We start from the raw sequence: 24,488 nt of genomic DNA, 5'->3' as shown, positions 1-24,488 counted from the left end.
AGCCAAAGGGAAGGAGTCGTCCTCTTCAGAGTTCCTTTGTCGCATAGAAAACAGGATCAGGACAGCAGTGGTCGCTTCACAGTGTTGCAAAGGGTTTTCAGGTGCCTCTGGTCATCTTCTTCGGTTACTTCATTTTCCAGTGGATGACTTTTTTTTCAACTCCAAGAGCCCCACCTTTTATAAAGTTCCAGCACTCTCTCCTTTGCATTCTCTCTCAGCAGTTTACAGAAGGGGGCTTATGCAACCAGACCACCAGTGGGATCTAGTTCCACTCACACATTTATGCAGTCAAAGGACAGGGGAGTGGGAAATTTCTCCCCCACTTCCTGCCTGCCCAGACACACTGTAGCCTAGGCGGGGACACCAAAGAGTTCCGCCAAAGGCAAAACACACACACAGTCTTCCCCCTCCCAGAATGATACAAGGGCTAACAAAGAACAACCATGCTAGAAACGCCAAAGAAAGAAGGGAGCCCCAAAGTTAGTATTTGGGTGCCCCTACTTTGCACTACAGAGGCTATGACATAGTCTGCGGTATAACAATTACACAATAGTTGGTAGAAAACGTCCACTTCCACCAGCCATAACGAGAAGGTTGTATATGTGACTAAAAATTCACAGGAGCAGAGAGAAGGGGGAATACTAGGTATCCCTTTGGCACTCCACATAAGGTGGTGTGTGCCAATCTCTCAGACTATAATGTTTTAGGAGAGGTACTAGGTATCTCTCTATCCTTAAGAACTGTAGTTACTCTAGGATATAGAAAAGAACCTCCAAGGAAGATCCACAGGGTACCAGCAACACTTCCCATAAGGAGCTGTGTGCTGCAAATATTAAAATACAAATGCCTTAAAGAGTTATGTAGAAAAATAGACTCCATGAATGAGTGGAAAAAGGCTCTTCTCATTCAGGATTAAAGAAAAAGTTCCAGAGGTCCAGCAAAAAAGTGCTGGGGGTCTCACTAGGAGAGGGAATGAAGCATACAAATGATACTTCGAAGGGATTGTGTCCTCCGACGTATTCCTCATCTTAGATATCTCCTTCCAGCTCTGCTGGCCTCGGAAAATGTTTCTGTCTAGAGGGCGCTGCGCGTCAACGTCCTTCGAGTCGATGTCCCTTGACAGCCGCCGTATCGACGCCGACGTCATGCTGGCTATGAAGGCCGCGCGCAGCGCCCGTTGCTCAGTTCCGTTTTTCCGCGCGTACTCAGTGCCTCGGAATACCGTTGCTCAGTTTTGTCAGTTAAACCTATTTACCTCGAGTTATTCGATACCGTACTCGATGGCTTCTTCGTCGGAACCAACAACTCCTCGATCCAGCTTCAAAAAATGCCGAGATTGTGGGAAAAAGATGTCGCTGACTGACCCTCACAGAGTTTGTCTGTGGTGTTTGGGAGCTGAACACCATTGTTCGGAGTGCGAGGACTGTATGTCCATGACAGCTAAGGCCCTGAAGGAGCGTAGGGGGAAGCTGGAGAAAGGTAAGACTTTTAAAGCTTCTTCTTCGTCGACGAAGTCGAGACATTCGTCTCCTCGTCACCATTCGCGCTTCAGATCTCGGAGTGGGTCTCATCACTCCTCGAGATCGAAGCACTCAAAGAGGAGACGTCGAAGATCCCCTTCTCCGTCTTCCTCTTCCTCTGTTTCGCCAAAGAGAATCCCGTGCCCCACGAAACATAGTTTCCGGGCTGAATGGGAGGAATTCCGCAAAAATATGATGAGCGTCTTCGAGAAAGCGGCCTCGACCCCCTCGAAGACTGCCGAGAGCGATGCTCTGGTCGAAAGACCCAAAGGTCAAAAACGCTGCGAGTCGCAGTACCCGGCGAAGGAAACCTCTCGAGCGCATCACGAACCCTCGAGTAGGACTATGACCTCCAAACCTTCCTCGAAGGTTCCGTCGACGCCGTCGACGAAAGTTCCGTCGACGTCGAGGTCGATGCCTTCGACGCCGTTGTCGAAGGGACCTTCGACACACGAGTCTGTCGACTCGACGCCAGCGTCGACACCGGTGTCAACGCCAAGAAAAGTCACGGTTACGACACACCCAGTGTCTATCCCCAGGTCCTCAACGTCGATGGCTTCGAGATTGTCGAGTAGAATCCCAATTCTGTTGAGGTCTTCGAGGCCTCCGCCTTTGTTTTCGACGCCACGCTCGAAGCCTTCGATGTCGGCGTCGACAACATCGACGTTTTCGAGGCCGATTATGACAAGTTCGGCACCCTCAGCCTTGGAAATGGGGTTTACACCCTTTATGAGTTCAGAACAATTGAGAACTATGTCCTCAATATTGGAAGAGGGTGAATTTTCTGAACAGGAAGACACTTTTGAGCTGCAGGGACCTGTATCCCCAATTAGAGAGGAATTTTTCTCTGAAGAACGCAGGTTACAGGATCTTCATGATTCCTTACATGAGGCAAGTGGGTTAGACACCTCCCCTGAGGTGGAGTTTGCTAGGCCAGACCCGGGGGAACATGCTGAAACCCCCTAAAGAGCCTTAATGGCCAGGATCACAGAGTTTATGGGGTGGTCTGCACCTTAACAATCTTTCCAACAAGATGACCTCACGGATATTCTTGACAAAGGCCCACAGGAGGATCCTGTGGTGCCTTTTCATAAAGCTCTTCAGAGGAAGATCATGACAAACTGGGAAACCCCAGATGTCGTACCAGCAGTAAATAAAAAACTGTCTACAAAGTACACGGTATCCTCTTCAGACCCGGAGTTTTTGTCTAAACACCCATCCCCAGAAAGTCTGGTGGTACAGGCAGCATCCTCTACCGATGTCAAGACGGCTTATCCTACCGTCCCACAGGACAGGGACGATAAAAAATATGATGCTATGGCAAAGAAAGTCTTTTCAGCATGTAGCATGGCGTTAAAATCTGTTAATGCTACTTGCACCCTTGCTAGGTTCAGCCATACACTTCGGGAGTGTGCTTCTACAGCGGCTGACTGCATCCCAGAGGGAGAAGAAAGGGATGCGTTCCTGAATATTATACAGGACGGTAAAGACGCTATGTGCGAATCCCTCCAGACGGGCATTGATTCGGCTGACAGTATCAGCAGAGCAATGGCGGCAAGTACATCAACCAGGAGATTCGCTTGGTTGAGAAAGTCTGGTTTTGCCCCAGATGTGCAAGCCAGGCTCTTGAACATGCCATTCGATGGCTCTTCTTTGTTCAGGAAAAAGGTGGATGACAGTTTAGAGAAACTGCAAACTTCAAAAGCAGCAGCAAAATCCCTAGGAGCTGCAATCCATCAGACTCCTTTTCGTCCCACAGGAACCTCTGCGAGGGGCAAGTCCTTTCGCTTCTACTCCGCATTCGGAAGAGGTAGAGGACGACCGGCTCAAAGGGGACAAAGAAGAACTACCCGAGGTGGACGGGGTAGATATTCAAAAGCCGCAGCAACAGCAGGTGCCTCTTTACCATCGGCATCTGCATCAGCCGCCCCAAAACCACTCTGAGGACTTCCCTCACAGGACACCTGTAGGAGGCAGGTTGACTCAACATCTGGCGGTATGGCAGGCTATCACGTCAGATGCTTGGGCATTGGAAACAGTTGCCCAAGGTTACTGCCTGCCTTTCCTACGTATACCTCAGAGTCATCCACCGGGGATCAGCTCTCAGAAAGCTGCAGATCCGCTCCTCTTGCAGGAAATTTTGGACCTGCTAGAGAAAGGTGCCATAGAACCGGTACCTGTAGCGGAGAGGAACAAGGGCTGGTACTCCCCTTACTTTCTCATTCCAAAGAAAGACGGAGGACTGAGACCCATCTTGGACTTGCGAGAATTGAACAAATTCCTCAGGAAAGACAAATTCAAGATGGTCACTCTTTCTCAGATCCTCCAGGCCCTTCAGTTCCAGGACTGGTTGGTATCTCTGGACCTTCAGGACGCTTATCTCCATGTGCCTATCCATCACAAACACAGGAAATACCTGAGGTTCGCAATTGGCAACTCTCACTATCAATTTCGAGTGCTGCCATTTGGGCTGACCTCTGCCCCGAGGGTCTTCACCAAGTTAATATCGGTAGTGGCGGCAAGTCTAAGGAGGGAAGGGATTCACGTCTACCCCTACCTGGACGATTGGTTGATTAGGGCTGTTTCTTCGGAACAAGCTCAGATCCAGCTAAATCACATGTGCCACTTCCTTCACAGACTGGGCTTCTCCCTCAATTTAAAGAAGTCACAAATGATACCATCGCAGAGACTCCAGTTCATAGGAGCGATCCTGGACACTTCCCTGGGAAAAGCCTCGCCACCACAGGTGAGGGCTCAAGATATTCTACAGATGGTTGCCAAGTTCCAACATGCCCAACGTCTCCCAGCCTTCGACTTTTTGAGGTTGCTAGGCCTCATGGCATCCTGCATTTTCCTAGTGCCAGAGGCTTGCCTGAGAATGAGATCCCTCCAGTGGGCACTGAGGACTCAGTGGTCACATTTCTCAGGGAGAATGACAGATCTTCTTCAGGTTCCCGACAGAGTAGCTCGAGACCTTCAGTGGTGGGCCTGTCAGGAGAACATTCTGAAAGGAGAACAGTTTAGGCAACCCTGGCCGGAGATAACAGTAGTCACGGATGCCTCACTCACGGGGTGGGGAGCCCACGCCAACGACTTGACCATCAGCGGTCGTTGGTCTCCATCGGAGTGCAGACTACATATCAACCTGTTAGAGCTGAGAGCCATCAGACTTGCGCTGAAGGCGTTCCTGCCAGCTGTACAAGGGAAGAACGTCCTGATAATGACGGACAACACGGTGGCCATGCATTACCTCAACAAAAGAGGAGGCGTAGGATCACTACCCCTGTGCAGAGAGGCGATGCAGCTCTGGTTTTGGGCAATCCAAGAAGGAATCTCTCTATCGGCAGTTCACCTAGCCGGAGAGAAGAACTTGACAGCGGACGCTCTGAGCAGGCAGAGCACAGTCTCCCACGAGTGGGAGCTATCTCAGGAAGTCCTTCAAGAGATCTTCGCCCTTTGGGGAACCCCTCAGGTAGATCTGTTCGCCACCAGCCTCAACAGGAAATGCGACCTGTTCTGCTCAAGGGAATTTCCCCCGAGAGGAGCTCTGGGAGACACGTTCATAGTGGACTGGGAGTTTCCGCTTCTATACGAGTTCCCACCGGTCCCTGTCATTCCTCAAATGATCAGGAGGTTGAGAAGATTCTGGAGAACCATTATCCTAATTGCCCCGGATTGGGCCAGGAGAACGTGGTACCCGGACCTTCTAGACTTGTCCATCTGCCCTCCAATTCGACTTCCACTCAGCGAGAACCTACTCTCACAGAAGGGAGGTCGGGTTCTCCATCCAGACATCAAAACCCTCAACCTTCACGCTTGGCTTCTGAAAGGCTGAGGTACAAGGATTGGGACCTCCCTGATGATGTTATGGAGGTGTTGCTTTCGGCAAGGAGGCCAGCAACAAAGTCTTTATACCGCTGCCGTTGGAACAGATTTTGCAGTTGGTGTAGAGAACAGAATATCGACCCTTTTTCATGTGGTACACCAATGGTTTTGTCCTTCCTACTATATTTGGCAAATTCAGGCCTTCAAGTTGGCACCATTAAGGGCTATCTTGCAGCGCTATCCATCTTTAAGCGCACTGCGGAAGAACCATCCTATTTCAAGTTACCCTTGGTAATACAATTTCTTAAGGGGTTAACCAATGTTTATCCCCCAAGACCATTCCAAGTTCCCCTATGGGATTTAAACTTAGTCCTAACTTTCCTGATGGGCACACCTTTCGAACCACTCCATTCTTGTTCGTTAAGTTTCCTTACCCTTAAAACTGTTTTATTAATAGCACTTACATATGCTAGAAGGGTGAGCGAATTACAAACTCTTTCTTGTAAACTCCCTCACACTATCTTTCACAAAGACAAAGTTGTCCTGCAAGTGAAGCCTAATTTCCTCCCAAAGGTGGTTTCTGAATTCCATATCACTCAGAAGATTACCCTACCATCTTTCTACCCTCCTCCTCACCCGGGGAAAGAGGAAGAGAGGTTACACAGGCTAGACCCTAGAAGGGCTTTAAGTTTTTACATCAGTAGACTAGCCAGGGTAAGACAGGCAGACCAGCTGTTTGTAGGTTACACAGGTCACAAGCTGGGGTTACCAATAACTAAGCAGACCATTTCCAGATGGATCATCCTAGTCATTCTGGAATGTTATAAATTGGCAGGAAAAGAGCCCCCTCAAAACCTTAGGGCTCATTCGACCAGAGGTATTGCAGCTTCATCGGCCCTCAAAAGAGGTGTGCCGGTTAAAGACATCTGTGCGCCCGCTACATGGTCGTCTGTCCATACCTTTACACGATTTTACAATTTGGATTCCTCCTCCAGTCAAGAGACTAGGTTTGGAAGGGCTGTACTGCATTCTATTCATCAATAGAAGACAGCATGAAGTCAGTACTCCCTCCTCCAATAATAGAATACTGCTATGGGAGCATATCTAAGATGAGGAATACGTGGGAGGACACAATCCCTTCGAAGAACAAGTTACTTCTTACCTTGTAACGTTCTTTCGACGGGATTTTCCTCCGATGTATTCCTCATCGACCCTCCCATCCATCCCCGCAGTTCTACTTCCCTTGTTGTTGCAGCTTACGCTCCTTCAGGGTGATTAGTTTAGTCCAGAAAGCATATTTGTGGGCTACAAAACGGAACTGAGCAACGGGCGCCGCGCGGCCTTTATAGCCAGCATGACGTCGGCGTCGATACGGCGGCTGTCGAGGGACATCGACTCGAAGGACGTCGACGCGCTGCGCCCTCTAGAGAGAAAAATTTTCCGAGGCCAGCAGAGCTGGAAGGAGATATCTAAGATGAGGAATACGTCGGAGGAACATCCCGTCGAAAGAACGTTACAAGGTAAGAAGTAACTTGTTCATCTCCCTAACAAAGGGCTTTCCGAAAGTCTGAAACCCTTTTTGTGATTTTTGGTGGATCAGTGCCTGCACATCAAGCATCTGAAGCTTCTGTCACTCACTCGAAGATATTAACTATTCTTGAAGCATATATATCCCAAGGAATTGTTCCTCCCACCTGCTTACATGCTCATACTGTGAGGCTGAAGTCATCCCAGTTGCTTTTTAGAAACAGGTGTCTAGGGATGTTGTTAGGCAGACACCTGTGAAGTTCCCTTTGGGACCAATGCAAAAGATTTAGGACTACAGGTGTTTGGCAGTAAAACCACTTGGTAGCAGTCTGTACCACACAGATTCACTTGGTAGCTGTGGCTGAGCAGTCAGACTTCCCTCTAGAAGAGTTAGGCAGTATACAGAGTATTCACAATAGGTCAAGAGCACAAAATAGAACAAGTAAACACTGACCAGGGCTTGGTGTAAAAGAGATATAATTATTTATTTAAAACCACATCTAGAAAAACACACAGGCACTAATAGTAAGCAATTCAAAAACACGGTCACTAAAAGATATACACTCCCTTAAAAGCATATTAGACAGGTATTAAGTAAAGCCCCACTTATTTTCAGACAGCGGTGAGCGCTTAATGTAGATGGAACTCTAATAGTTTGTTTTAAAAAGGGAGAGAAAAGCAGAGAACAAATTGAAACAGATCCCAACACTTTTACAAGAACATAACAAGAGAGGAAGGCAAAGTAAAACCGTGAATTCAGAGTCAGTAGGCTGGATCCGCTTTAAGAGGATCAAAACAAAATGTGTCCAAGGTCACACGGTTGCAGTGCACAAAAGTCTTGTAATGGTTCAAAAAGGAGTTGGATCAGAGAAAGGGACCAATTAGAGGGTCAAGGCGGCCAGCCCAGTCCAGAAGGTTAAGGAGTTATTATTACCTTGTTGCAATATTTAGAAAGGGAGGCCTGGCGGACACGGTACCTTAAAGTGGTGAGAACGCTCCAGCGGGGGCAGTTGTTCCTGGCAGTGGATGCAAGTCGGTGCTTCGTCCGGGGGAAGAGAGGATGTCGTCGTGGAGGAAGACAGGAGTCCGTTGCACTGCCAGGGAAGAAACCAGCCGCAGAGTTTCTCGGGTACAAGGAGCGGTCCAGTGATTCGCGGTTCAGTGGTGAGTGGCTATCCGGCCGCCGGAGTGCTTGGCACGGGCAGTTCGAACACAAACCGGGCTTGGGTGCGAAGAAAGAAAGGTAAACTGGTTGTGCCCACCAGTCAGGGGAAGAAGCCTCTCCAGCCGGGAGATCTTCTCTGTCGTCGGGAAGTGGTGAGTCAGTTCTGCAGGGCTCCGCCGGTGGTGTCGTCGTGGTAGGTCGGCTCAGCTTCTCCCTCGTCGGATTCTCAGGTCCTGTGGTGACTTCTGAAGTTCCAGTCCCCAAAGCCCTGCTTTTGTGCAGCATACCCCCATTCACTCAGCCTAGCTGTCGATCAAACATGCTAAGTGGTGAGCCGGCCGGCTCACCACTTGGGCCAATCACACAAGAGTGCGACTTGAGTTACCAAGGTAACTCAGTCCAGGGTGCCTAAACCCCCTCCCACACCCCCTGTGGTACCCAGACAGAGTGACACCACTTTTGGAGGCTTCTGTGGAGAAGCTCGCCAAAACGTGGTACAAAGGGCTCGACTTGGGTTGGAGTCACAGAATAGAACACAAACGCCATTTTAGAATCGAGTCCTGGCAAAAAATACCAACCGGCGAATTAATATTATTTAAATAAACCGGTGGTATGTTCGAGGCTATGAGAATTAAATAATTTAAGTTGGTAGCCTCGAACAATGGGAAAATCCCAGAGGAAAATATTTGCAGTCAAATATAAAAAGTAGTTTCCACTGCCCCCAGCCAAAACTCGATCAGGAGGGACGGAGACATGCCCCCTCGACTAACAGACCCTGGGCAAACGAATTGCCCCGACTAGTATGTCCACAATATGATGGTTTGTACTGGTTTCTGTTAATAATTTTGGACTAGTAAAGCCAATGGTGACTTTACATGCCCTGGGAGACGGTAGTCAGTCCCAGGGTATGGAGTCTATGGTGGGGTGTCACTATGACACCCCTGTGTTACTGCACGGAAGGTGCTGTGTGTCACACATAGGAAAAACACATGAGACCCTATGGAGTAAAGGACCCCATAGCCCATAAAACACATTACCAGTCAAAGGAATACCTTAAATCATGTCCAAGAGTGGGAGGAAAAGAGTCTCACTCTTGGCAGGAGGAAAAAACAAACTCCAGAAATCCAGCAAAGCTGCTGGGGGACTCACTAGGTTAGGAAATTCAGCCTAAAGAGAGAATTCTCCCTAACAGATGTCATCAGCAGAGCAGCTACATGGTCTGCGCCCTTTGTGTTCTGCAAGCATTACTGCATAGACACAAGCTCACTCATGAATTCAGTGTCCGGCCAAGCAGTTTTCAGAAATATGTTCTCCTAGTGCAGTTCAGGTCCTTCCTATATGTTTATTTGCTGTGTAATTGCCCATGCAGAATGGAGAAAAGGGGACGGGACTTAGGAATTAAAAAAGTTATTCATAGAAGTAACCCTACTAGACCACAGTCCCCTTTTTTCTATACACCCATCCCTCCAAATCGATTAGCTTAGGCCTAGGGTGCTGATGCATAGAAAAAAGGGGGTACAAAGGTTTGCAGCCAAAGGTGAGTGTTGCATTGAGGAACAACGATGTGCGGCCGCGACCTCATGCACCACAAAAATTGAAATGGGAATTCACCCTTGCAGAGGTAAAGGCTCTGGTGCCATCCCTTCTTCCCCCCTGTGGTGATGCACATAAAGTATGGAGGAAAGGGGACTCTGTGAGTATATTTTTCTAAATCCTTTACTTTTCACTTAAAAGTTAAATGTTTTCTTATTGTGTGGCATATTGTCAAACTCTTGTAAGAGATAACTATATTTCTGAATTCTAACTATTGTTAAAACATACTTTATCTTTTGCTTTCAGTTTTACAAGCTACACTACTAATACGGCATCCAGAAACAGGAAAAATGCTGGTTAATTTTGATCTCAAAATTTTAGAGATAGTGCGTGAAACAAAATGTATGATAAAGATGGGTCTGAAGGTACCCGATGTGGCAAAAAGATTGGTAAAAATAGAAAATATCTTGAAGAACAACAGGCTACGTTTAGAGGTAAAAGACCAATGTTGAAGCTGTTGTGCTGATTTATTACCGTACCTAATTTTGAAATTAAATAGTATTTTAGCGTTTGGAAAAATGTAAGAGAGCCAAATATACACTCTAATGAGGAATATTTTAGATTAGATAGACCATTATTGAATTCATTATTTAATTGAATAAAAAATACTACTTTATTTGTTAATGTTAAATGTGTTTTGTATAGTGGACAGCTGTCATTTTTATAACTTTATAGCACTGTATCCTTATTTGACAATACAGTACATGTACAGCTCACAGTCCATCAGAGTCTTGTATAAAGATTGCCTATGTGCAGTGGAAGGAAGGTGGTGTCGAAGGGTTGCTCTGACTGGTCACGGGGAGCTTGCCAACTGGTTTTGTAGAGGCAGATTGTGAGCTAAAGTAGTGCGTATGTGATCTTTGCAGTTCGGTTATTTGTTCTGCGGTTGGGTTCCTTTCATCTCTCCATACACAGTGGGAAGAACCCTTCCACAAAGAGTTTAGCCTGCGATCCAGTGTGAGGCTGGAGTTATTTATATTCAGCTGTAGCTGCCAGAAGTGCTTCGCATGGGTGAAACTAATGATGTGTTCCTCACAAGCTGCTGCTTTCTAGTTGTATTCATTCAAGTCATGTGCATGGTTAGTTGGAGTTAGTTATTGTTCAGTGTATAGGGGGTATAGGAGGTAGTTCAATAATAGGTGATCATGTGGATTGAATTTGTGTGCACACTACCTGAGTCCCTAGTATGGGTTTATATCTGCTACAGCGATGCTACCGCATATTGAAATATGTGTTCAATTCGATATTGTATAATGGGATACTGGAATATAAATGTCTTATGTTTCCCTCGGTTGATTGTATGTTGGAGGTACAGACCAGATTCTATTCTGCAATGAACTAGGTAGTGGTATTCCATACCCAGCAATCCCTGAGATATGTAGTCCAGTAGTAAAACACTTATGCTACCTGTGAAGACTTAGCTCACGCATGGGATTGATCTGACGATTTCGACCAGGCTCATAAGTGAATTATGTCATTCCAGTGTAACTGGTGTGGTCAGAGTTTAGGAATGATAGGATATATTGCTTCCTGGGTTGGTTTTAGTCCTTTCTGGCTTATTGTTCTGCTAGAAAATGCTGTAGGCAACATAAGGAAGTGTTTTATGATAAAATGTGGGGAAGTTTCACTAAACTTTATGGATGACCAAAGATTGACTTGTGTTGCAGAGTTGTTTTCTTCTCAATAATAAGGAGAAGATTGGGGTGGGTGGTTGGTGTCCGTCACGTTCTTTGTTTGTTGAGTCTTCATTGTTTGTTGGTGTTTAGTTAGTGTGTAGATTTAGGTTTTTATTGAATTAGGTCTAGGTCATGTTGTAGATTGTATAGTAATAGTCTGTTTTTGCTTTGAATGTCATTTGATGTTGATGTTATGTATAATGCAATGACTGAAGATGTAAATATTATTGTTCTTTTGTTAGTCTATGTTGAAAATTAGAAATAAAGAGTTTTTAAAAAAAGCTGTAGGACATTTGTGAGGAATGAGTTGCTTTTGTGAATAACGTTAGTCAAGAGTGGTTTAGCTCCATATTGAGTTATGTAAGAGTTTCTTGTGTGTCTAATGAGGGGAGAACAGATTTCTATTGACTCTGGAGCTTAGGCTGGGTGCCAACAAACCATGATTATACATATTATCCCAGCGTTATATTGAATGGAGGGTAACTAGTTTTAGTGTCTGCTATCATCTATAACCTGAGAAAGCCTAAAATAGAATCAAACATTGTTTGGATAGATTTCTGATCAGGATTCTATGAGAATCCTGACATGTCTTGTAAAAATAATTGTTGCATATGGTGTCTGAAAGGTTTGAGTGGAGAACTGTGTGGTGAAGTAAGTATCTGGTGTCCATTAGTGGCATTTGAAAAAGGTGGAACAGATGTGGAGAAATGAGAGGAGATCAAGTACTCTTTACAATTTTGTGAAATTTGTTTTGGTTAAAGGTTGGTCTTGATGGTAATTAGGAATTGGATGAAGGTTTTGGGAATAACCAAGTATTTAGGAGTTTATGTCCAATACTCTTTCCTCCATACATTTAGGATACACCATACAGTGGTGACGGTCTGACCCATTTTTCAGAGCAACATAGATTTGAAAAACAGAAGAAAGTGCAGTGTCCATGTGTGGCCACTCCCATTGTGGCCTCAACACACGTCCTTTCCTCCCTGTGGATGGGACAGGGGCATCTGGAGCAGGGTCGCAACTGAGACCTTTGATAATCTTTTATTTTAACATTTTATTCCCTGCTTTAATTTTCTTTCCCATGTTTATTTCCCGGGTATCAGGATTTAGACGCTGCTTGTATTAGGAATAGTATTTTTCCCTTTGCCATTTATGGATCTGCATAGTCTGTTTAATGTACCTTGCACCTGGCAACATTTGGTTTAATTGAGTGTTGTGTAACACCCTGTCATGGGGGGTATTTGTAGGCTGTTTAGGTGGGAGGACTGATTTTGAACACCCCACCAGATTCCTTCCGGGCAATCATCGGGAAGAGGGTGTGTAAACTTACATTTCTCCAGCATTGAACCTTCCATAGATTCACATGCTTGAATATTCCCCATAGTCAGTTTAGGAATCTCCTGGTACCAACAAATCTCCACTGCAATACATTGCACACAAACCATATAGGGGCTCATGTAAATCAATACATCCTACAATACAATGGGTGTGGAAGGGGAAGGATTAGATCAGATACTTTAGGGCCAGAATTTACTCTGAGAGAACCAGTGCCATACCTATTGAAGGTACTGAAAGGTACCCTATAGAATGGATGGCAACTGACCACTATTAAAACAACCCATCAAGAGTCCCTCAAAGAGTCCAATTTGTTTGCCAGTAAAGGTTGAAAAGAATCCATGTATAGCTATCAATCCCATCCCCTCTTTGAGGTCCATTTCTAAGAATGGAGGTTTGATAGTCCCACACTTGCAATTATATTTACTCCTACGTCCCATCCCCTTTCATCCATACTTATGGGACATTGCTCCGTCCTATGGGACGGGACCAGAGCACTTTCTAAAAAGCATCAACATTTTTCCCAAAATTTGTCTTTCCTCTCTTTCTTGCGCGGGGCCTGGGAAGGCCGTCACCCTGCCCACCTTGGCTCCGCCCCGCGCATCGCCCATCAGTCCTTTTCTCCGCTCGTTCGGGACTGGACGCACTTGCATCCTCGAAAGATTTTCTTCCCTTTTTTCCTCCCTGGCTCTCGCTAACGATCGTTTACTAGTCTGTCTATGTCGTTCAAACTAGACTTTCCTGATTGTTCATCATGTCACCGTCGTTTCGCGAGGGCGGATCCCCATCCTCTTTGCTTAGAGTGTTTGGGTCCGGATCACCGTTGGGACTCCTGTTTTTACTGCGACTCCCTTTTGGTCCGGTCCCTTCAACGTCGGTTGGAACGCTGGGAGGAGGTGTTCTGACAAACTCCCCCTTCACATTTTCAGGCGTTCATCGACGAGAAGAAAAAACGCCCGGTAAATTCTTTACTTTTCAGAGCACCCCAGCCGGGGGATACCTTTCTGGGTCCCTCTCGGGCCGGGAGGGGCGTTGATCGTTGAGTACGCTCCGAGGCCCCTCCTGTGGGGGCTATTTGTAGACCCGGTTCTACCGAGTTGTGGGGTGCTGGAGCTCGCTCTGAGGCATCTCTGTCGGCTTACCTCAAAAATAAGACCGGAGTGCGCCCTGAGGCCTTGGGGGGGCTTGTCGTTACCGAACGGATGTTCGAGGCCCGCGTAGATAAGGCTGTTACCGGACCTGGGTCCGAGGTCCCTCGTTCAGAGGATAAAGCTACCAACAGTTCTGAGAGGCCTGACAAGGCCTTGTTGGTGAAGGCTGTTTCTCACTGTTCCCGCTCTTGAGGTGACAACAGACCTGTTGAGGGGGCAAATAAGCCAAGTTCTTCTTTTACCGGCAGTGCCGAGGTCCTTCCTTCGAAGGCTAATTTGGCGGTTGGTATATCACAAAAACATTCCAGGCCTCACAGTACCGGCTCTGCCAAGGTTCCTTATGTTAAGGCTAAAGTTAAGACCCCTGATCCATCGACAGGGACCCCTGCCTCACTTCCTCACGTGCCGCAGTTCCCCTCAGATGAGGACAAAATGGCGCCCGTTCCCGTCACGACCGCGGTGGCCATTTTAGGTGCAACCCGTACAACTACACCGGCCTCATGTGTAGGGTCTGGTCCCTTGGGTGAACACAGAGTCCCTTGTGCGCATCCTTATCAGCCAGTTTATGATTGGAACGCCCAGATGCCTCTTACGTACAATGTTTTGTTGCCTGCGGGGTCGGCACCTTTGATTTATGTGGATATGTCGGTCGAGGGGCCTATGTGTCACCCTTCCCCGTTACGTCCCTGGATTTGTCCACCTCATGAGAGGCCTCCTCAGGTTCCGAAACAGTCCCTGGAGGACGCTTTTTTCGGTAAATTTCAAACGCTTATGCGTACCGACCCCATGAGGGAATATTCCAAAGGGCTTTTCAGGGAGATATGTCCACCTGCACCTCCTGCTCCACCCGTTCCTCCAGTGGTCCCGCCGGCCCCTCCCTTTTCTACGGTCTCTTCCCCGACTCTTTCGCCTTTGCCTCCATTGTCCCCGGTGGACAAGGCAGCGCCTGAGCTCAGCAGGATCCTGACCTGTCAGATGACGCCCAAGGCGATCAGGACAACGAAGACCTTCCCCGCTCTATTAGAGCTTTTCATGACCGGGTACTGGACATGATGAGTTTCTTAGATGGCCCGGTGTCTGAGGCACCCGCTCCGCAGGAGGGCGTGCTTTCTGGGGCGTACACCCTCTCTCCCTTGGAGCGTACCGGCCTGTTCTTGCACAAGGACGTTCTGGCTGAGGTCCGCAGAGTCTGGGAAAAGCCACACTCTGGACTTTTTGTCAATAAGAAAATTGACGCAAGATACAGGCTGCATTCTTCAGAAGAGGTGGCCCTGTCGTCTTGTCCGCCTCCCTCCTCCACTTTGCAGTCCAGGCCTGCAGCATCCTCTTCTATGACGGCTACTCAGGTTCTGGGAAAGGAGGATAAGCTCCTAGACTCCCTCGGGAGGAAAATCTTCACCAACTCGGCCTTGCAGCTCAGGCAGGCAAATGCTGAACTGATTTTAGCGGGAGCTAACATGCGGATGTGGAAAGGTCTGAGTTTGAGGAGTTTATCCCGGTCGAGAAGCTGGAAGACTTCAAAGGTGGCCTATCAGACGCCAGGGTCTTGGCCCAGGATCTCCTGGAGGCTGCGGCTCATCACATAGACACCTCGGCTTGGGGCCTTATGCTGGGGGTTGATACCTCACGGCAGGCGTGGCTGCATGCCACTAAATTTTCAAAAGAAGTGCAGGACAAGGTGTTGGACCTTCCGTTCGATGGTAAGGAGCTTTACATTCTACAACAGATGTAAAGCTCACCAAGACGAAGGATAGCACTCAGACAGCTAAGTCATTGTCCGTCTTAGTTAAGGCTCCCTTCAAAACCCAGAGACCGTTGTCACAAAGTCGACATTCCTCTGGCTTTAGGGGCTTCCTCGACCGCAAATCTCGCAGAGTGGATACCCCTGCGGGGAATAACTGCCGTAGGCAACAACGGACGTGGTTTTTCTCCCGCTCTTCAGCCTCCTCCTCAGGTTCAGGTGGCACCTCCACCGATAAACCTACTAAATGAGGGTTTTCTGCGCTTGCACAAGACCCCGGTGGGAGGACGCATTGCGTCTCATTGGGAGGCATGGCAGACCATCACAGAAGACAGATGGATCTTATCAGTCGCTCGGGCGGGCTTCTGCTTACCTCTTCCCCCTGCCCCACCCTGCAACCCTCCTTTTCAGCTGTCGGGCTCGCCCTCCCTCAAATCCGAAGTTCAGAAACTTCTGGACCTCAGGGCTGTGGAACCCATTCCCCTTGGGGAGCGAGGGGAGGGCTTCTATTCCCGGCTGTTTACGGTGCCCAAACCCAACCAGGCTTGCCTGCGCACCATCCTAGATCTTTCCCAGTTCAATCTTTTCCTACCCCAAGAAAAATTCAAGATGATCACGCCCAGCCAGATACGCTCCTCCTTGCAGATGGGCGATTGGCTCAGCGTTGTGAATCTTCAGGACGCGTACATGCATATCCTGATTTGGAATCCACACTGGAGATACCTCTGCTTCTCTTTTGGAGAGGAGCACTTCCAGTTTCGGGTGCTTCCTTTTGGCCTCAGCTCGGCACTGCGTGTCTTCATGAAGATGATGTCGGTGATTGCGGCCTATCTTCGTCTCCAGGGTATCCATGGGTATCCGTATTTGGACGACTGGCTCTTACGCAGCCCTTGTCCGCAGGCAGCAGCGGGCAATCTCCAGTCTCTCCTTCAGCTCCTGTTCCATCTTGGGCTGTCGGTGAACTGGCGGAAATCTTCCATGACGGTCTCGCAGGACCTGATTTTCCTGGGTTTTCGCTGGAACACGTTCGACTGCAGAGTGTACCTGACCAGGGACAGAATGGCGGATCTGTTAGCCACGTGTCAGATGTTTGCACAGTCAGAGAGCATGTCGGCCTGGTGGTTCCAGAGGCTTCTGGGCCTCAGGGCCTCGTGTGTGCTGGCTCTTCCTCTTGCTCGTCTCAAGATGAGACGGACCCAGATGGCTCTTCGGAGTTCCTGGCGTCAGGCTGTGGACCAGGATTCCAAGCGGATAATGATTCCGGATTCCATGAGAGTGGACCTGGACTTTTGGTTATCTCTCAGCAACCTGTCGGAGGGTGCGGGGTTTCAGGACCCAAGCCCCACGGTGACGATCACAACGGACTCCTCCCTTCTGGGGTGGGGTGCGACGTTAGTTCTTCTTCAGGTCTCGGACCTCTGGTCACCTCAGGACAAGCTCCTGCACATAAATCATTTGGAGCTTCTGGCGATTTTTCTGGCACTCAAGGCGTTCAGACCGCTCATTGCCAACAAGGTGGTCCGCATACGCACGGACAATGTGGTGTCAATGTATTACATCAACAAGCAAGGGGGAGCGAAGTCTCCCCTCCATGTACCTGTTTATCCGGATATGGGAGTGGGCCATGCTTCATGGTGTCTGGCTACTTGCAGTACACATCCTGGGCCAGCTGAATGTCACAGCGGATGCCCTCAGCTGGCGGACAGTGGTCCGCTACGAGTGGGAGTTGAAGGCGGAGGTCCTCTCAGGGATTTTCTCGCGATGGGGCACACCGGAGGTGGACCTCTTCACTACGGCGGTAAACAAGAAGCTACCTCACTATGCCTCCAGAGGGGGGCTGAGAGCCTCCTCTCTGGGGGATGCTCTCGAGATTCCATGGCACAACATGAGAGCTTACGCCTTCCCGCCTCTGCCTCTAGTCCATCGGGCAATTTGGAAGCTGAAGAACTCTGTGAACTGTACGCTTCTACTCATAGCCCCGTGGTGGCCGGCCAGGTTTTGGTTCTCAGAACTTCAACACCTGTCGGTTTATCCGCCGATCAGGTTACCAGTAACTCCCGATCTTCTTCATCAAGGGGAAAAGCAGATGTGGCACCCCTCCCCACAATCGCTCAGCTTGGCGGCATGGTGCCTGAATTCAAGTCTTTAGAGCAGCTTAACTTGTCTACGGATAACATGCGTATTATCCAGGCAGCCAGGAAACCCTCGACCAGATCCCAATACAGGAGTAAATGGCTCAGGTTCTGTCATTGGTGTCTGGCGAAGCAATTGGATCCAAGGGTGGCTACGATTGACACGGTACTGTCCTTCGTGTCCTCTCTAGCACAGTCGGGTGTTCACGTTCTGTCATGCAGAACTTACCTTTCAGCGGTTTCCGCTTATCTTTCTACAGACCAATGTTCTTATTCTCTGAGTAACCCGGTGGTTAAGAGGCATTTTGCAGGCTTGACACGCCTCTACCCTCCGCCGTGGGACCTTAATGTGGTCCTGACAGTGCTGTGCCATAAACCTTTTGAACCAATGGCCACGGTGGACCTCAAGTACTTATCCTGGTCTGGTCGCCGTTACGTAAGCGAGGAGAGTGAGTGAGCTCCAGGCCTTGTCAGTGGAGCATCCTTTCTTGGTCTTTCACAAGGACAAGGTAGTCCTGCGGACAAACTCGGCCGTTCTACCGAAGGTGGTAACTGAATTCCATATGAATCAGGTGATCTCCCTACCGGTCTTTTTTCCGGACCCTGCCTCAGAACCTGAAAGGGTTCTGCACTGTCTTGATGTCAGAAGAGCTCTTAAGTTCTACCTGGACAGGACTTCCGAGTTTAGGAGTTCTTCTTAACTTTTTGTGACCTTTGGTAACCCTCAGGGTAAGCAGGCGTCTGAGGCGACTATTTCTCGGTGGATCGCCGCCTGCATCATGGAGTCTTTCACCGTCCAAGGGCTGAAACCTCCTAAGTGTATTCATGCACACCTGGTGCAGGGCAAGGCAGGTTGCTTTTCAGAAATACGTCCCCTGGGAGTCCATCGCTAGGGCAGTTACTTGGGCCTCCCCATCTGCTTTTTGTAAGCATTATTGTCTCGACATGAGCTCAAGAGCTAATGCTCAGTTTGGTCAGTCTGTGCTGAAGAACCTGTTTCAGTAAGGGGTATTTCCATCCACCCGTAGTTCCTATAAGGAGTGCTTGGGAATCTCCCATAAGTATGGAGGAAACGAGACGGAATGTAGGAGTATAACCAGGTTACTCACAGTAGTGACCACCTTACTCCTAGTCTATAGTCCCCTTTCCTCCATACGCCCACCCCCAATCCCTCTAATAAGGTTCCTCTGTTATTGCTAATAGGTCTCTGACCTGGCGATAGAAAAGGACTGATGGGCGATGCGCGGGGCAGAGCCAAGGTGGGTGGGGTTACGGCCGCGTGCCGGGCCCCGCGCAAGAAAGAGAGGAAGGACACATTTTTGGAAAAATGTGGATGCTTTTTACAAAGTGCTCCGGTCCCGTCCCACAGGACAGAGAGATGTCCCATAAGTATGGAGGAAAGGGGACTATGGACTAGGAGTAAGGTGGTCACTATGGTGAGTAACCTGGTTATTCTTGCAGCCAGTTAGAACAAGCATTGGCAGTGCCAACAGTTTGGGCTTTAGTGTAGGCATGGGTAAGGCAGTCACCAGGCACTGCTGTAGTGGTATTAACTGGGCATCAATGCTAGCAGCTGCAAAATGGTGAACATATCAAGGCATACAATGAGTGTCTGGCAAATGCCATACAAGCCAAGACTGTTAGCTCTGCCAATAACAGGACTTCAGTGAATGACACGCATAGCATTTATAAATCGAGTGGTTAAAGGCAGACCAGGTTGACATTTTTATTACACCAGTAGCATGTTTACAGCTTCAATTAGGTCATTAACTCTCTGGAGACTGCTTCGGAAAAAACACTGGCAGGCCCTTTGCACACACAGTTTGGCGGGAAAGGCTTAATAAAGCTAGCTAAATTGGAAGGTTGATTTATCAGGCAAACAAAAAAAATTTAAAAAACAAAAAAAAGCTAGCTCAAAGAGATCCCAGGAAAATGTGTTTTGACCGAGGACGGGCAGGAAGTGGGTGTTAATGGTCATGCACACAAGGTAGGCAAGCCCATAAACCCTGATTTCCTGGGCGAAATACATAGCAATACAAAAAAGAAATGAGTCAAATGAAATCAAACCAAAACGATCAATTTATATCATTTTAATAATTTAATGTGGCTGCATGATGCTGGCTTTGACACATACAAGTTAAAACAACAAATGAAATACATCAACCTATACATCACAAAACTACAGGTCACAATGAAAAACAGGAGAGTGCAAAGAAATGTAGAAATGTGTTAAGGACAGGGTGCGAAAACCAGAAACACTGGTTGACAGCAACATGATATGGTCCTCTAGTTTGATGTTGCGGATGATACCCAACTCATTTTCAGGCTACCCTCGGGCTCCTCCTCTCCTTCCCTCATCTCTGACTGTCTGTCTGCTATCCAGGTGTGGTGTGCCACCAATGACCTCTGCCTTAATACCGATAAGACTGAGATTCTACTCATCGGCATACCCACGCCCTCCTTTCCTTCAGTTCTCTGGCCGGCCTCTCTAGGCCCTCTTCCTTCTCCTACCTGCAAGGCAAAAAACCTCGGGGTCATCTTCGACTCCACACTCTCCTTCTCTCCTCACATTTGTGACGTCTCTAAGAAGTGACACTACGGGCTGCACCTCCTTAGAGGTATTCTTCCTTTCCTCTCCTTCTCCCAGAAGCTCACTGTCTCCAGAGCCCTGGTTCTCTCTAAACTGGACTACTGTAACAGCCTCTATCTAAATCTCCGCCCTCTGCAACTCATCCAGAACAGGACTGCAAGACTTGTTCTTGGCCTCAAGCCCAGAGACCGTATCTCTCCAGGACTGAAATCTCTTCACTGGCTCCCAGTGGCTGCAAGGCTTAAGTTCAAAACCCTTTGCATTGTCCACAAGGCCTTCTGGGGCCTGTGTTAGGCAGAAACCTGTGCAGTTCCCTTGGGGACCACTGCAAGCAGTTTAAGACTACCGGTGTTAGCAGTAAACCCAATTGGTAGCAGTCTGTACCACCCAGATTTACCTGGTAGCTGTGGCTGAGCGGTCAGACTTCTCTCAAGAAGAGTTAGGCAGTATATAGAGAATACACATTAGGTACAAAAATACAGTAGCACAAGCAAACACTGACCAGAGCTTTGGTATGAAAGTATATAATTATTTATTTAAAAACACACTTGTAAAAATACACTGGCACTAATATGTCAAGCAAGTTCAAACACAGTCACTAGAAATATATACACCTCCCTGATTAATTATTCGACAAGTCTTAGGAAAAGAACACCACTTATTAATAACACAGAGGTGAGCGCTTAACCAAGATGGCACTCCACTAATTATTTAAAAAGGGAGAGAAAAGGCAGAAATAGGAAAACACACAATACCAACACTTTTTAAAGAACCACAGCAAGTCAAGAAAGGCAGGGTCTACTGTAGAGCAAAAAGTTCATAGGCCCGGCCCACTCTTGGAGAGAGCAAGGCGGAATGTGCCCAAGATCACACAGTTGAAGTACACTTTAAGAGTCTTTGCAGATAGTTCAAAAAGGAGTTAGATCAGTTCAGAAAAGTTAGTTAACAGGTCTGAGGTCACCCCAGGATAGAGAGTCAAGGATTTACGGGACAACTTGAACAGTCTGTTGCAAGGGAGACCAGGCGGGACACAGTACCTGAAATGGTGAGAAAGCTCCAGCGGGGGCAGTTCCTGGCAGCGGGTGCAAGTCGGTGCTTCGTCCAGGGGAAGAGAAGATCTCGACGTGGAGGATAGCTGGAGGTTGTTGCACTGCCAGGGAAGAAACCAGCCGTGGAGTTTCCCGGTTTAAAGGTACCACCCTTTTATTCGCGGTAGTGGTGAAGCGTGGCTATCTGGCCGCCGGCCTGCTAGGCACGGGCGATTCGACCACGAGACAATCCAGGAAGGCGAAAAGAGGGCGAACTGGTTAACCCCACCTTTTCAAAGGAAGAAGACTCTCCTGGAAGAAGATCTTCTCTGTCGCCGGTGTTAGGCAGAAACCTGTGAAGTTCCCTTAGGGACCACTGCAAAAGATTTAAGACTACAGGTGTTTGGCAGTAAACCCACTTGGTAGCAGTCTGTACCACACATATTCCCTTGATAGCTGTGGCTGAGCAGTCAGACTTCCCTCAAGAAGAGTTAGGCAGTATGCAGAGTATACACAATAGGTACAGAGATACAGTAGCACAAGCAAATTCTGACCAGAGCTTTGGTGTAAAAGTATATAATTATTTATTTTAAAGACAGACTTGTAAATTACACTAGCACAAAGAGGTAAGTAAATTCAGCACACAGTCACTATTAGATATATACAACCCTAATTACTTATTAGACAAGTCTTAGTGAGAAACACCACTTATTTTCAGACAGAGGTGAGCGCTTAACATAAGATGGCACTCTAATAAGTTATTAAAAAGGGAGGGAAAAAGGCAGAGTTATGGAAGCACACAAATTTCAATACTTTTAAAAGAACCACAGTAAGGCAGGATAGGCAGAGTTCTACTGGAGAGCAAGAGCAAGCAGAAGGGGTCCAGGTTCACACAGTGGGGTTATGCCCAAAAAGTCTTGTAGATAGTTTGCACACAAAGGATGAAATTAAAGTCAGGAAAAGTTAGCTAGGTTGTCCCAGGCCAGCGCAGGTTAGAAAGTCGAGGCTTTACTGTCATCCCAAATGACCTGTCGCAAGGGAAGCCAGGCGGGACACAGTACCTTAAGTGTGAAGGAAGCTCCAGCGGGGGCAGTTGTTCCTGGCAGCGGGTGCAAGTTGCGTCGTCGTCCAGGGGAAGAGAAGATCTCGACTTGGAGGAAAGATGAAGGTCGTTGCACTGCCAAGGAAGAAACCAGCCGCGGAGTTCGTTCGGTTAAAAGTTACTACCCTTCTCTTCGCGGTAGTGGTAAGCCGTGGTATTCCGGTTGCTGGGGTGCTTGGCACGGGCAAGGCGGCCACGAGATGCTCCAGGAAGGTGAAAAGAAGGCAAAACTGGTTATCCACACCAGTCAAAGGAAGAAGACTCTCCGGACAGGAGATCTCCTCTGTCGTCGGGAAAAGTGGTGAGACGGTTCAGCAGGGCTCCACCGGTGGTGTCGTCGTTGCAGGTCAGCTCAGCTTCTCCCTCCTCGGATTCTTAGGTCCTGTGGTGACTTCTGAAGTTCCATTCCCCAAAGCCCTGCTTTTATGCAGCAAACCCCCTTTCATTCAGCCTAGCTGTCAATCAAACATGCTAAGTGGTGAGCCGGCCGGATCACCACTTGGGCCAATCACACAAGAGTGCGACTTGAGTTGCCAAGACAACTCAGTCCAGGGTGCCTAAACCCCCTCCCACACCCCCTGTGGTACCCAGACAGAGTGGCACCACTTTTGGAGGCTTCTGTGGAGAAGCCCGCCAAAAAGTGGAACATAGGGCTCGACTTGGGTTGGAGTCACAGAAGAGAACACAAACGCCATTTTAGAATCGAGTTCTGGCAAAAAATACCAACCGGTGAATTAATATTAAATAAATAAACCGGCGGTATGTTCGAGGCTATAAGAATTAAATAATTAAAGTTGGTAGCCTCGAACAATGGGAAAATCCCATAGAGATATATTTGCGTTCGAATATAAAAAGTAGTATCCACTGCCACCAGCCAAAACTCGATCAGGGGGGACGGAGACGTGCTCCCTCGAACAACAGACCCCGGGGCAATCGAATTGCCCCGACCAGTACGTCCACAATATGATGGTTTGTACTGGTTTCTGTTCATAATTTGGGACTAGTAAAGCCAATGGTGACTTTACATGCCCTGGTAAACAGTAGTCAGTCCCAGGGTATGGAGTCTATGTTGGGGGGTCGCTACGACACGACACCCCTGGGTTAAGGCACGGAGGGTGCTGTGTAACCCATATCAAAAACTCATGAGACCCTATGGAGTAAAAGACCCCTTAGCACATAAAACACATGGAAAGATAAAGGAACACCCCAAATCATGTCTAAGAGTGGGAGTAAAAGAGTCTAACTCTTAGCTGGAAAAAAATAAACCCCAAAAATCCAGCAAAGCTGCTGGGGGACTCACTAGGTTTGGGAAATTAGCCTTTACAGAGAATTCTCCCTAACAGTCGGGAAGTGGTGAGTCGGTTCAGCAGGGCTCCACCGGTGGTGTCGTCGTTGCAGGTCGGCTCAGCTTCTCCCTCTTCGGATTCTTCAGGTCCTGTGGCGACTTCTGAAGTTCCAGTCCCCAAAGCCCTGCTTTTATGCAGAAAACCCCCATTCATCAGTCCTAGCTGTCACTCAAACATGCTAAGTGGTGAGCCGGGCGGCTCACCACTGGGCCAATCACACAAGAGTGCCATTTTAAAACCGAGTCCTGGCAAAAAGACCCAACTAGGGAATAAATATTAAATAAATAACCCAGCGGTATCTTTAACATTGCACCAAAAAAAGTGGTGCGCTTAAAATGAATGGGAAAATCCCATAGGAAATATTCCGGTGGAATATTTCGCGTGGTAACCACTGCCACCAGCTAGAAACTCGACAAAGGAGGACTGGACAGTGCCCTCTTGGAAAACAGACCCAGGGCCAATCTAATTACCCCTACCAGTACTTCCACAATATGATGGTTTGTACTGGATCTGTTCACAATTTGAGACTAGTAAAGCTAATGGTGACTTTACATGCCCTGGGAGACAGTAGTCAGTCCCAGGGTATGGAGTCTATGTTTGGGGGTCACTATGACACCCCTGTGTTACTGCACAGAGGGTGCTGTGTAACACACTTACCAAAAACATGAAGCCCTATGGAGTAAAAAACCCCATAGCCTGTAAAACACATTACAAAGTCAAAGGACACTCTCAAATCATGCCTAAGAGTGGGAGAAAA

At 48.0% G+C, this 24,488-nt stretch overlaps 1 protein-coding gene across 1 annotated transcript in view; it reads left to right on the top strand.

The window, feature by feature from the left end:
* Positions 1-24,488, top strand: part of DNAH8 (dynein axonemal heavy chain 8) — an 8,835,797-nt gene that overhangs the window by 2,232,662 nt on the left and 6,578,647 nt on the right. The window contains exon 18 of the mRNA XM_069608756.1: positions 9,877-10,064. Within this exon, the coding sequence (XP_069464857.1) occupies positions 9,877-10,064 (188 nt within the window). The remainder of the gene's footprint in view (positions 1-9,876; positions 10,065-24,488) is intronic.

The sequence above is a fragment of the Ambystoma mexicanum genome, chromosome 4q, assembly GCF_040938575.1.
Source record: "Ambystoma mexicanum isolate Mex_15411 chromosome 4q, UKY_AmexF1_1, whole genome shotgun sequence".
NCBI lineage: Eukaryota > Metazoa > Chordata > Amphibia > Caudata > Ambystomatidae > Ambystoma > Ambystoma mexicanum.
This window is presented reverse-complemented; position numbering and strand designations above follow the sequence as displayed.